This window comes from Drosophila willistoni (genome assembly GCF_018902025.1).
Source record: "Drosophila willistoni isolate 14030-0811.24 chromosome 2R unlocalized genomic scaffold, UCI_dwil_1.1 Seg167, whole genome shotgun sequence".
Taxonomy (NCBI): Eukaryota; Metazoa; Arthropoda; class Insecta; order Diptera; family Drosophilidae; genus Drosophila; species Drosophila willistoni.
In genome coordinates, this window is record NW_025814050.1 from 21,120,465 (window position 1) to 21,135,064 (window position 14,600).

Consider the following 14,600-nt stretch of genomic DNA (forward strand, 5'->3'; position numbering starts at 1 on the left):
TTGATATTCAACTATCACGATCGAAATTACATCCGAACTTTACCTATCAAATTGGCAACAAAACTACGAAAACACTTCAAACTGTTCTTTGTTTTTAACTTTTACTCATTTTTATACATCTTACCCAAACCGTATATTCGGAATTTCATTAATAATGTCGTTAATATTATTTTAGTTATTTTAGTCAAAATAAAAAATAAATTTTAATTTTAGTTTATGTTTTTTTCCCAAATGCATACAAAGTTATGTCGATCTACATAATTTTGATGTCTTCAATTATGTATATCGACATAACATAAAAATAAGAATTCATTTTTATATTAAATTAATTTGTCCTTCCCCTACTCAAAGATAAAATCGTATGCCTATGTCAGTTGCACTTCTAATAAGTTTTTAAAATTGAATTTCGTATTTTTTTTTTTTTGGCAACTCTTTGCTATGAAAAATTTAAATGAAATATATATTTTTGCTATAAATTCTGCACAGATATAAGTTCTATTATCTTTTGGCTAGCCGCAAGTCTTTCTGGCCCCTAGCCCCTCCACCCTATTCCCACCTATTCTGACTCCCAATCCCTCTACCCACCTATCCCTCAAAGTGAGTGTCTAATTTAAATATTTAAGCTGTTTAGTGTATTACAATAACACAAAGTTTTGTTCTCTGGTCGAGTGTGTGCTTAAACTATATAAATGTTGCATTTTGTATTTTAATTGCTCTCCAAAATCAAGTTGACGATGAAAATGGAATTTCGAATGCTTAAATTTGCTCTTTGGTTTTAGGTAGACAAGTAATAATGGCTTAAAGTAATTGCAGTTGCCAAAGAGTATGTGAGAATAAACCATTTAAACAATGCCAAATTACAGCATTTATACTAATTCTCATATAAACACAGGGTGGACCTGCAACAGGTTTTTTTTAGATAAATGAATAAATAGAATTGGCTTATATTAGACTTAGAAAAACAAGTTGTTTTTAATAATTTTGTTAAATTTCTCCCCTATCAACTTTTTGCATTAGCTTAATCATATCCTCATAGAGCATAGTTTTCACATCCTTTCCCCAAACAAAATCAATATGATTGAATTTCTCATAAGCCATCAATTGCTTGTGCACCACATTGGGTAAAATTCGACTCAACCGATCCACATCCTTGACAGCCGTTAACAAATCATTCCTGGAATAGAACAAGGCGACTTTGCAATCGACATTCTTCAACTTGTATTGTGGTGGTTGTATCGCTCCAGAATCCCCATATCTCCTTCGATTCTCGTCAGGATTGTAGTAATCGTATTTGTAGAAGCCACCGCTGTGTACAAGTTGACCATAATGCATAAGGGCTTTCACTGAGCTACCGGATGGCCAGTGTCCAGCTAGTAATGGTGCCAAAGTAACACTAATTTGATCGACATCCACGCCAGCCATTTGAAAAGTAAAATAGGCACAGGTGTTGGGTATGAGGAAAGTGCACAACTTGTAAAAAACTTTGCTAAATGTTTCATTTTCTGGAGGAAGCTCATAGATACGAAGATTTTTCAACGTCCTCTGAAAGATGGCAAATTATGTAAAAATAGTAATTATAGAGTATAACTATTTGACTTAACAAAAATTCAAAACCTTCTTCCTGGCTGCTAACACATTGAACAAAACTAACAACTCATACTAAATCGACCACAATTGACTTTTACTTAAATGCTTCTTACAAATTGAGTACCAGAATCTCCGACTATCAATAGAGCATATTCTTGTTTATCAGTAAACTCACCGTAATAAGTCGGACATATCTGGCTGTAACCGTAACTACAGGACCTTCAACATAATCAAAGAATGATACCGGAGCCAAGGCTTGCATCAGTTTGATTTTCTTCATATATTCGGGTCTATCACTACCCATGGCCAAAAAGCTTGTAGAGCCTTGTGAATGACCAATAAAATGAACTTGGCTAAAACCCTTGCTACGCTGTAAAATGTAGTCAATTGCAGCTGGCAGATCATATATGCCGATTTCGTGGAAAGAGAAGTCCCAAAATTGTGGCTGCCGGCGATTATAACGTTTGTGTTTTCGCGAATATCGATTTCCACGAGTATTCAACAACCAGACATCATAGCCTTGATGACTAAGCAGATAACCCAACGATATTGAAGGTCCCAAAATGACCCAAGTGGAGGAACTGTCCTGAATTCCATGAACCAACAGAACGGGTTGCCCTCCTGATTTTGGTATACGATGAGCTGTGATAATGAAACCATCTTCGGTTTCTATATTGTGTATCTCCGATGGATAGCCATATTTTTTTATTAAATCGGGCTGAAGTGAAATTAATGCCAATGTAAATGAACTCATCTTATTATTCCGAAAATCTACCTACCGTATTCAAAAGTCCATCCTCCACTAGAGTTCCATTATATATCGGTAAATCGGCATAGCAAAAATTTATGTGCATAAATAACCAAATTAAGTTGCCACATAAATATTTAAAATTTACCCTTCTAAACATAGTTTAATTGTTTTAATTATTATCTACTACTTTTCAGCTAAACCTTATTCATCACGCAAGACCGATCAACATCTGTAAGTAAGAAGAAATAAATTGAATACTTTAATTAACTTGATAGTTAATTGGCCATTTGAAACAAAATACGATGATAGACTAAGTGCACTTAGACACATCTGATATAGAATGCCAAGTTATTATAAAAGTGTACTATATATTATTATAATTAATCGCATGGAATTAAAACTTGAAAAAGAATAATTTTCTAATTAATTAGCAATTAATACACCAACTCTTAATTTTACGGATTCATTTAGTGTAAAATTTGTTTTCATATGTAAGGAAAGTTCCGACTAAGCAGTACAAATTTAGCTAGATGTTTAAGTAACACTCTCTCTCCTAATACTAATACTGTCTAAAAAATTGTTATGACTGAACTACTTATAAGTAAGTATTATTATGTAGTACATCACTCACAAAAAAATATTTACACACAGTCAAGAAAGGACTCGTAAACAGAATTCTTCATCTCTTTCCATTTAAAAATAAATTTATAACCAATATCTTTTCTTTAACTATTTTGTTAATTGTTTTTCCACATTTTGTACACTTTTATTCCACTTAATTTTGTTATAGTTTTTGTAATTTTTATTAAACTTTTAAAATTCACTCTTACAAAAAATTAAATTTGTATCTTGTAAAGACATAAAGAAACAGTTCTACATCAACTCCACTTACAAAAAAAAAACAATTGTATACTTTTTTTTAACTTTTGCGATTGCTTAACATTTTTTAGAATTTTCATAACTCATTCTTACGAAATTATGTTGAATCCTTTAACAAACAATTTGGTTTTAAAAGTCTTTTAAATAAAACAATATTTATCTTGTTGTTCTATGTATTTAATTACAAAGTTATTATTTTCTTTAGTTCCACTTTGCTTCCCTTTCAACGATCCTATGTGAACTGATCAGCCAAGCTAATCAAGTCAGCATATTTAAAAGCGAATTCTAACTACCTCTAATCCCCCTGTAGTCTCCCCGGTTGCATATAGCCGCGAATTGGATCGTTAGATATGCATAAAAAGAGAACTCTCTGAATGGGATTTAGTATATATTAAATCAAGTTTATAGCAATGCTGCGAAACTGTTGGTATAAGAAAAACAAGTTGATAGACAATATAAGAAATTGAAAATGAAAACAAAAAAAGGTCAAAAGAAAATTAAAACTAATGACGTACACGTCAGGGAGGTACACCTCCCAATTGAGTGAGCACTTTAGGTTGGAACAATACAATTAATGCTGAACAAAATCGAGTTTTCTAGGTCAATTCGAAAAACGATCCCACAGGTAATGTCAATAATTCAAATTCAATTAAGAAAATATGTGGAAATTGATAGACTTGTCTAACAGGTTCTTCAGATTTCATAATTAAATAATATAATAAATATAATACATATTAATTGAAGCAATTCGTTTCAGTTGAGTTGTTAAGAATACTGGAAATAATCAAAGGTATTTAATTTACTTGATGCTTTTGCGTTGAATTCTTTGAATGCTGAGCATTTTTTTGAAAAACGAGAAATTTTATTTGTATACTTCTAGGCTCCAATTATTATTTCATTCAACAAAAGTATATTAGTTGAATTCTAAATAATTGAATATATCTCATTTAAAGAAAAATGCAAATTAAAGTATATTTTTTTCTTTGCATATCTTTATATCTGTTATATCAATAGTTGTCATTAGATTTCTGTATCAATTTTAATTAAATTTAAATGATCATTTATTCTCTACTGCAATAAGGAATTAGAATAATTTCCTAGAGTCGGATTTTACCAATACATTAGACATTATTGATCTGCGTCTATAGTGCTTATAGACGAATTGATTTAGTATGTGAAGGATGTACAGAACATCCATTTTTTTAGTGAAAATTTTGTAACTTCGTAATTTTTTTTAAAAAGAATAATATTAATTTAAGCTAAATAACATTTGGTTTGTACATTTAAGGAAAATACACAAAATATATTTCCCAAATTTTTTTATCAATTATATCAGACTTTTTTGTGTGATATGCTTGACCCTAGACTGAAATCGATTATGTTTGCCCATTTGATATAAATTTAATACCCCAAAATGAAAACAAAAGCAAAAAAATTCTGTCTATGTCAGTTGCAATTTGAACAAGTTTTCTTTTTATCTATTTTTTGTTTTATTTTTTTTTTTGGCAACTCTTTTATACCACTTCTGACTGTCACATGCCATGAAAAATTTAAATAAAATATATATTTTTGCTATAAATTCTGCACAGATATAAGTTCTATTATCTTTTGGCTAGCCGCAAGTCTTTCTGGCCCCTTGCCCCTCCACCCTGTTCCCACCTATTCACTATAGACAGTATATATTTAAGCTGTTTAGTGTATTATAATAACACAAAGTTTTGTTCACTGTTCGAGTGTGTGCTTAAACTATATAAATGTTGCATTTTGTATTTTAATTGCTCTCCAAAATCAACTTGTCGATGAAAATGGAATTTCGAATGCTTAAATTTGCTCTTTGGTTTTAAGTACACTGATAATAATGGCTTAAAGTAATTGCAGTGGCCGAAGAGTATGTGAGAATAAACCATTTAAACAATGCCAAATTACAGCATTTATACTAATTCTCATATAAATACAGGGTGGACCTGCAACAGGTTTTTAAGATAAATGAATAAATAGAATTGGCTTATATTAGACTTAGAAAAAAATGTTGTTTTTAATAATTGTGTTAAATTTCTCCCCTATCAACTTTTTGCATAAGCTTAATCATATCCTCATAGAGCATAGTTTTGACATCCTTTCCCCAAACAAAATCAATATGATTGAATTTCTCATAAGCCATCAATTGCTTGTGCACGACATTGGGTAAAATTCGACTCAACCTTTCCACATCCTTGACAGCCGTTAACAAATCATTCCGGGCATAGAACAATGCGACTTTACAATTGAGGTTCTTTAACTTATATTGTGGTGGTCGTATTGCTCCAGATTCCCCATATCGCCTTCGATTCTCATCAGGATTGTAGTAATCATATTTATAGAAGCCACCGCTGTGTACAAGTTGAGCATAATGCGTGAGCGATTTCACTGAGGTGCCCGATGGTGCTTGACCAGAAAACAATGGAACCAAGGTTATATTATATTGATCAATATCGACGCCAGAAATTTGTAGCGTGAAATAGGAACAAGTGTTTGGTATAATAAAAGTGCAAAACTTGTAAAAAACTTCATTCCATGCTTCATTTTCTGGAGGAAGCTCATGAATGCCAATAAGCTTCAAAATCATCTGAAATATACAAAAATTTCTATTTCAGAACCTGAAATAACAAAACATGTTTCTGTTTCGACTTACCGAAAGAGGCTTCATATATTTGGCTAGAACAGACACGAGTGGTCCTTCGACGTAATCAAAATATGCCACTGGAGCCAAAGCTTGCACCAACTTGATTTTCTTCATATATTGGGGTCTCTCACTGCCCATTGCGAAGATACATGTAGTTCCCTGGGAATGACCCACCAAATGGACTTGGCTGAAATTCCTGCTACGCTGTAAAATGTAATCCACTGCAGCTGGCAGATCGTACATGCCAACTTCATGGAACGAAAAGTCCCAAAATTGTGGCTGATATCGATGATAATGTTTGTGTTTACGCGAATATCGATTTCCACGGGTATTCATGAGCCAAACATCATAGCCCTGCTGACTAAGCAGATAACCCAACGATGTTGAAGGTCCCAGTAGGACCCAAGTGGATGAACTGTCCTGAAGTCCATGAACCAACAAAACAGGTTGTCCTCCTGATTTTGGTATACGATGAGCGGTCACAATGAAACCATCTTTGGTTTCTATTTCATGTATTTCCGCGGGATAGCCATATTTTCTTATTAACTCGGGCTAAAATAAATTTAATACTAATGTCAATTAATTTATCTTTTATCATTGAAATTTCTACCCACAGTATGCAAACGGCTATCTTCCAGCAAAGACTTATCATATTTGGGTAGAGCAGCATACGATAAATTGATGCACCAAAGTAACCATATTAGGTAACCATTTAAATGTGTTGAATTTAACCTTCTACACATTATTCAATTATTTCTATTATTAAATACAACTTTGGCACACTTTTCATCTAAATCCGTCCAACATCTGTAAGTAAAAATGAATAAATTATATACTTCAATTTACTTGCGATTTAATTGGGCAGTTTAAAACCAATAAGCTATATACTTATGCCAATTAATTATAAAAGTACACTACAATTAATCACTTGGAATAAGATTAAAACAGGAAAATGAATAATTCAATATTTTATAGTCAATTTGAATTCGATAAAAATCTGTAATTGTCTATTTATGTATGTGCATAGATCTAGCAATAATTTTGTGGGGTAAGTTAAGATTTCACTCTGAAATAGGCTATGGATTCCTTTTTTACAAAGTCTTTCGTGTTTTTAAATACAATATGAAATGAATACTTTACATTTTTAATAAATTTTATATTTTATTTTCACGAGGATCCGTGTTTGAATCCCAGGCTAGTGTATAGATGTAAATTTCGTCTAAGCCGAAGGCCTTAGTTGCCAGTGCTTGAAATTATAGTTAGGTTGATAGTTTCCAACTATATCCTACACTTTAATAATAATAATGGTAGTAATAATAAAAATAATAATAATTTATTTTCATGATGTCTTTTTCTAAAACATCTTAATTAACTTCACATCAATGTAAACCAAAAAAAATAGAAAAATAATCGAGTAAAGGCGGGATAAAAAAATTAAATATACATAGAAAATGCTTTATATAATATTTGTTGCAAACTTTGTCACTTTTTGTACACTTCATTCGGCTCTCTAACATTTTTGCTTATAATTTTTAAACGAATTTATATTATAAATATATTTCATTTAATATTCGTTTATTATTTTAAATTTATATTATAAACCTTGTGTCTTAATGAATATATATTCACATTTTATTTAAAAGTACTTTGAGTATTTTATTCTTTCCACTTTAGCTTGGCTGTGCTACCTTTTCAACGATTTAATATAAACTGATCAGCCAAGTTAGTTGGGTCGACATATTTAATAGCTAATTCTAAATTCCCCTGATCCCCTTGTAGCCTCCCCTGTCGCATATAGCACGTCAATATGCACGTTCGATATGCATACAAAGAGAACTCTCTCATTGTGATTTAGTATATATTAAATCAATTGTAGATATTAGAAAAATCAAGTTGATAAACAATTTATACATACATAATCAGAAACAGAAAAAGGTCAAATGAAAATGAAAATTGATCACGTTTGCCTCCAAATTATGTGAGTACTGCATCTTGCTCTAGGTCGATATAGGAGATCCCACAAGTAGAAAAATAAGTTGATGTGACACATAGTTTAGAAAATATGTGTAAATCGATTAGCTTGTCTATCAAGTTGTTCAAATTAGTTCCAAGTGAGTGGGTTGTGTTTTCATAGTTAAGTAATATGAAAAATATTAGTGATAAACAAAACGATTTACCTAAGTAAGATGGTAGATTGTTGAGATAATTGATGAAGTTTAACTTTAAAATATCGTGATATAATAGAAATCGTTTCATTTCAACTGATGGATCTACAATGTTAAGAATATTTTTGTAGATTACACTTAGATTTACTTTTTAAAGAAACATAAATTTCTAGGATCTATAATTTAATCAATTAAATAAATAAATATTCAACAATATCTCAAATGCATACTGTAAGTAAATATTTAAAACTAAACTAATTTAAACAAACACTTAGACAGAATTTTCCTGCTCTTTCATCAGATCGAACATGCGCTCCCATAGCAATTCCCTAGCATCAATGCCCCAAATGAAGTCCAAATGATTAAATTCCGGATAGTCAACAAGATATTTGCTGACAACATTCGGCAGCATACGATCCAAATCTTCCACATCTTCGGGTTGAGCTAACCAATCGTTTTGTCCATAGTAGAGAGCAACTTTGGCTTGAACGTTTTCCAATTTATAGGTTGGTGGATTTATGCTGCCGTAACGCCAATGATTTCTGAGCCAACCGTAGTCGAATTGCCGGAATTCTCCCGACCTCTTCAATTGACCGAAATGCTGCATCTGCTTGGTGGAGGCTCCAGCTGGGGCATGACCCACCACGACCGGCAACATAGTCTCATTCAGCTGAGACTTATCAAATCCTGTGGTCAGGAATATAACATTCGAGCATATCTCTTTGGTAATTGTTGTCTCATCGCAAATAAGCTGATTGAACATAATGATAAACTCGTTTTTCGGCAAGAACTCGTGAACTCCGATCAATTGAAGAACAAACTGGAAAAGGAAATTCAAAATGTTAAAAAAAAAATAATCAAGCAAGTGAGGAAAAGGATGTTAGATGGACAAAATTTTAAAGTATATGATAAAGGATGGGTATAGGAAGGATTTTGTGTTGGGGGAAACTTACGCTCACCGATAAATGCCATTCGGCCAGGAAATTAACCACCGGACTACGGCAATGTTTGAGGAATGCCACCGGAGCCAGAGCTTGCATCAGAATGATCTTATCCATATATTCGGGTTTTTCACTGGCCATAATCCAGAATACTACCGATCCCTGAGAGTGTCCAATATAATGCAATTGTCTGGTATTCGTATGATTTAGGATGTGATCAATCGTTTTGGGAATATCGTACAAGCCCATTTCATGGAATGTGAAGTCCCAGAATTTGGCATGATTCGTCGTATACTTGATATGCGATCTCGAATAAGTATTACCGCGACAATTGGCCATCCAAACATCGTAGCCCTGTTCGTAAAGCAAATAACCTGTAGATGCAAAACCAATTAGTTTCGACTTTTTGACTGAAAACCAACTGACTCACCTAATCCCTTATTGGGTCCCATCATAATCCAAGTCGCCGAACTGTCGAGTAGGCCGTGCACTAGCAGAACAGGAGTAGCTCCCGGTCGGGCTATGCGATGTAACGTCAAAATATAGCCATCATCAGTGGTTAGGGTATGATTCTCGGCCGGATAACCATATTTGTGTATCAATTCATACTAAACAAAAATAGAAAAGAAAAGAAGAATTTATAATATTGTATATAATGTAGCAAAGTCAAGTTCGTGATAAGGTTTTAGCTTTTTCTTGGAAGCACACAAAGATCAGTTATTGATAAGAATAAAATTGCTCTGATTCTCAGTTGTAAGAAATAAATTTTTATGAAATAAACAAAAGAAAGCAAATATGCTTCCATGATTATTTTTAAGTCGATGTTTCTTTGTGTTTATGTACTGCTTATAACATACTTTAGGGGGCAGAGTTCCCCCTATTTTACAGCCTTCGATTCACCACTGCAATTGTGGATCTAAAACCCTTATTTGCTTTTTTGAAAAGGCATATCAACATTAAGAAACAATTTTAATTATTTTACTTATTTAAATTATAAACATTAATAATTAATCAACTTGATTTACATAATTTTCCGAATTGTATTCAGATTATTTTTCTTAAGTTCACAATTTAAAATTTAACTTTTAACCTTGCCTCTTCAAGTTAATGAAATTCAACTCAAAATGAATGAATTAAATGAGAGAGTATGATTAATTACCCATTTTTTTTAAATTATTATTTTTATATTATACATTCAAAAAAGATGTGCACACATTTTATAAATATATTTAAAACTTTTGACAGTTGTCTATTAAAAAGCAGCTAGACGACTTTACTTAATTTTTTATTCCACTTGCAAGAAAAAATGGAATTGAAAAACAAAATAATTAATTGGCAAACTTGTTTTATGTTTTAGGGCTAATTTTTTTTTGCCAACAAAAAACTAAACAAACATTTTTCACTCACTATTTTTAACTTGCTTTTCCAATTCTTACCGTGTTCATATGTGAGTCCTCTTGTATATTTGGATCGACATCGTTTTCAATCCTCAGATTGCTATTAACGGCTATGGATCTGCCCAGCCAACTGGGCGATTTGAATTCCACATTGAATAATGTTAGATTTGAAAACATGAATGTTAAATTTGCCCCAATCTCGTTTGTTAATAGGCCAAGGCAAAGCAAGCCAAAGACCAGACGACTCGACGATGATGTCGATGATGGTAAAGACATTTTCTCTAAGGTTCGTTCCGTTCACGTTGAGGCCCAAGTATTGACTGATGTCAAATTCGATTTGTTCGGCAACAAAGAAATCATTGAATCACCCCAATATCAACAACAAAAAATTCAGACAAAAACAGAAACAAAATAAAAGCAATATATATTGGTCAAGCGATAACCTCGATTGTAGTCCGACTTCGTCACTAGAGTCTTGATAAGAAACTAACAACAAAAAGCAGCAGTCGACAGAGTCCGGCTTCATGTGGGAGATGGGGAAGATCTTGACTTTGAATGAGAATAATATAATGTTATTAACCAAGCACGCGATGCAAGAGCAAGAGCGCAAAATGGATAGAGATGAAGTGAGAGAGCGAGAGAGAGAGAGCGCGGAGTAACAACTAAAATCTACCTAGGCAACAAGTTGCCAAGCCAATTGAAATGTTTCTTGTTAATTGTACGTAAATAAATAACTATACATAATATATTGGTACTTTGTCTCTGACGTAAGTTCTTCAACATTATTTTGGTTAATAATAAACATTTCCCATGTCCATTTCTCTCTCTCTCTCTCTCACTCTCTTTCTCTCCCAGAAATTAAATTTTTAATGACTTAAATTTGTTTATAAACTTTTTCTTAAATAGAATTTTGTATATATTAAGGTTGAGGAACATTGTTCCGGTTTAAGTAATCTTTAATTTTAATGATCTATGGCTTATGGATTAATCTAAATACCAAAAAATCACTTCAAATGGGATAGACTTTGTTATTCCCGAAAACAGATTGAGCCGCAATCTAAGGTCACGTGCGTTGGTTGATGATTTACTGATTTAAATTAAAGCAAGTAAACATTACACAATACTTTTTATTCTTTTAAGTTTAATCTTATGGACTAAAACGATTTTAAAACTGCAAAAATGTTAGTCAGTTATATCATGAGGCATTACCTACCCTAATATGAATTACTTTGTGATTTAGACAAATGTACATCAAATTTTTTACTTTTTCTGTTATACAATTTCATTCCGTAACATTTTCTCTCTTTCTCACTACATCTAAGATATAAACTAACTCACTTCTCTCTGCGTTTTTCATGTCTCTTAATTAGCATCTTTATTATTTCATTTTGTCATGCTTCTATCTCTCGATACCGACTATCTCGCCCACTCAAGCCTAACAAAAAGTTTACTAGTTGCTTTGCGTTTCATTACAATGCTTAAATCATACACCAAATGAATGTATGACCAAATGATTCGTTTAAAAACAATGATTAGTAATTTATTGTTTCCAGATCAAAGTGCAAAATTTATATGCACATGAGTCTATTATTATTGCTTATAATTTATCACCACAATTTGGTGTGATATCAGTAGTCGGTAGCCTCCGTCGATTCCGGCCGACATCGTTGTCGATTCGGATTTACCCCCTAAAATGAAATTAATTTTAGACAATTTTCTATTTACAGGCAGTAAACAGATCAAAAATCCACAAAATGCAATAATAATAGACGGTCAAAACATTTGACCAGATAATTGTGTGAAAACAGGCAGAGCAAGTGAGATAAAAGTCGGAGAGAGACAGTGGTTCAAAATGGCAGGAGAACTTCACTTACCTATTAAAAGATGCAAAGTTTTTCTCATATCATTTTTTGAAGTTTGTAACTTTTACTTTAGAGATTTGTGTTCTGAATCGACTTCAGTCACGTAAATCTCAGATTATATTGTGAGTTTGTTTCTATATCACTAAGTTGAGCTAGGAACCAAAATACTTAAATCAAAAAAAATTAATATTTTATCCAATTTGCTTGATCTTTTTTTATATTTTAACAATTGCAGAAATTAAAAATTATTTTTATTTGCCATTACTGTTTTTTAACATCATTTGGGGATGAATTTTAGGTTTTTGCTCATAACTCTAATTTTTCTTTTAAAATCTAAACAGTTTATTTAACAGTTTAACTAAGAAAGGCTTCAATTTGATCTAAATACTTGCTTATAACTTCTTAATCTTCCTAATTAACACGAAATATACAAATACAAAGTGCCTAGCTAAAATCAATAAAATAAAAAAACTTATACTGAAAGGTATTTCATACATTTTGTTTTCATTTTTATTCAGTTTCTAGTCGCCTTTTTCCCCACTGTGCACAAAGCATAACTTCGAGTCGAAATCAGAGTCAGAGTCGGCGATTCTCTCGGACCCAGCTTATCAGACATTGGACAGTAGTGAGTGTTATTCAATTATTAAATGGAGCTTATTTTGCATTTAACCCGCACACTTACACGACACATACATACATCACAGACACACACAGACACACCAGAGAGTGGCAAACAATGTGCAGTTTATTAACCGAGTTTGGTGAGCATAAAATATATAAATTTATGCATAATGTTATCGCCTGCCATCCCTCAGCCCTCTCTCTCTCCCATTCCCTTTATCGCTCAATATCAACAACTGCAATGTCAGCAGCTTCATTTTCATATGAAACTTGTTTCAAATGTTTCGGCACATTTGTTGAGGCTTGTCAACATTGTTGCCAAGCTATCAAAGTGTTGCTAAGCCCGTGACATGTGGCGCTTGCCATGTACAAAGAAGACAAATGAAATGTTCGATGTTATTTATTTTGCATTAAACATATATTTTAAGCTTTCACTTAAATTAAATTCGAAATTTTCGTGGTTTCGGTGTCGTTGTCTGTGTCGGTGTCGGTGTCGGTTTCGGCACTTCAATACAGCGTCCAGTGAAATCACGGTTACAACCAGAGCCAAGTATATAATTTTTACCGAGCGTTCCATTATTATTTCGAATAATAACTACAAGCAAGATTGCAAAAAATTTCCACATGAAAATCATTATTCTTTAACCGATCTTTACCGTTGTGCTTAGCTTGAAAGTATTTTTCTAACTAAAACCTTTTCCCAAGGTAAATTATATTTAATTTGCACGGCGATTTTAACATGATTACTAGACCAGGGTCACGACCTATTAGTTATTTATTGATTAGAAACTATATGAAAAGATTACGAAAAATTGTCAGGCGGCATTACAAAATGCATAGTCTATTAGATCTATCAGAACTTGAAAAACTGAAAGCTTAATCATAGATAAGGGAAATGCAAATCGATTAATCAGTAATCAATTTGCACTTAACTAAACCAGTAACAAATGCTTGGCATGCGAAAAAAGATCTTATTCATTTTGTTTACTTATACTAATTATACATTGAACATATATTTTAAGCTTGCAGTTAAATTAAATTCGGAATTTGCCTGCTTTCCTTTGGTTTCGGCACTTCAATACAGCGTCCAGTGAAATCACGGTTACAACCAGAGCCAAATATAAAATGTGCACCGCGCGTTTCATTATTATTTGGAAATGAATCCATCGAATCCATTCGAATAATAACGACAAGCAAGATTGCAAAAAATTTCCACATGGAAATCATTGTTCTTTAACCGATCTTTAACGTTGTGCTTAGCTTGAAAGTATTTTTCTAACTAAAACCTTTTCTCTAGGTAAATTATATTTATTGTGATTACTAGACCAGGGTCACGACCTATCAGTTATTTATTGATTAGAAACTATATGAAAAGATTGCAAAAAATGCTTGTCATGCTAGTTTTTGAAAAACTTTAAAGTAGTCATAGATTGATCAGTAATCAATTTGCACTCAAAACGAAGAAATAAATCAATTACATAAGACCGAACACAAACTTGTTCAAATTTAAACTTAGCTCCGCCCTTTGTAGAAATAAAACAGAAATAAATAAAGTTCGAACACCTCGGAAAAAGTTTAGGAATATGCCAATATTAAAATGTATTAAATATTAAAGACACTCATATAACTAACATTCAGTTTTAAGAAAAAATCTGTATTTGAAATCTATTCGTTACCATCGTTTCATAAAAATTTATCTGCCATTTGGTTTTTGGAATCAATTTCTTAAATACCA

General features: G+C 32.2%; 3 protein-coding genes across 4 annotated transcripts; all 3 read right to left on the reverse strand.

Moving 5' to 3' along the window:
* Window positions 1-882: 882 nt before the first annotated feature.
* LOC6641872 (lipase 1) lies at window positions 883-2,341 on the reverse strand. Its single transcript, XM_002065534.4, has 2 exons — window positions 1,763-2,341; window positions 883-1,542 (listed from the first exon to the last, which is right to left on the reverse strand). The coding sequence occupies exons 1-2, from the start codon at window positions 2,339-2,341 to the stop codon at window positions 985-987; spliced, it is 1,137 nt and encodes a 378-aa protein (XP_002065570.4). The 3' UTR covers window positions 883-984.
* Window positions 2,342-5,241: 2,900 nt separating this feature from the next.
* On the reverse strand, window positions 5,242-6,531 carry LOC6641873 (lipase 3). Its single transcript, XM_023175752.2, has 3 exons — window positions 6,490-6,531; window positions 5,889-6,431; window positions 5,242-5,822 (listed from the first exon to the last, which is right to left on the reverse strand). The coding sequence occupies exons 1-3, from the start codon at window positions 6,529-6,531 to the stop codon at window positions 5,265-5,267; spliced, it is 1,143 nt and encodes a 380-aa protein (XP_023031520.1). The 3' UTR covers window positions 5,242-5,264.
* A 1,192-nt stretch (window positions 6,532-7,723) lies between these two features.
* Window positions 7,724-11,236, reverse strand: LOC6641874 (lipase 3). 2 transcript variants are annotated; one of them, XM_015178322.3, is made up of 4 exons: window positions 10,422-11,236; window positions 9,416-9,593; window positions 9,004-9,359; window positions 7,724-8,864 (listed from the first exon to the last, which is right to left on the reverse strand). In XM_015178322.3, the coding sequence occupies exons 1-4, from the start codon at window positions 10,656-10,658 to the stop codon at window positions 8,316-8,318; spliced, it is 1,320 nt and encodes a 439-aa protein (XP_015033808.1). In that variant the 5' UTR covers window positions 10,659-11,236; the 3' UTR covers window positions 7,724-8,315. The 2 variants fall into 2 exon arrangements, with proteins under 2 accessions (XP_015033808.1, XP_002065572.1); XM_002065536.4 differs by having other exon boundaries at window positions 8,998-9,359.
* Between the last annotated feature and the right edge of the window lie 3,364 nt (window positions 11,237-14,600).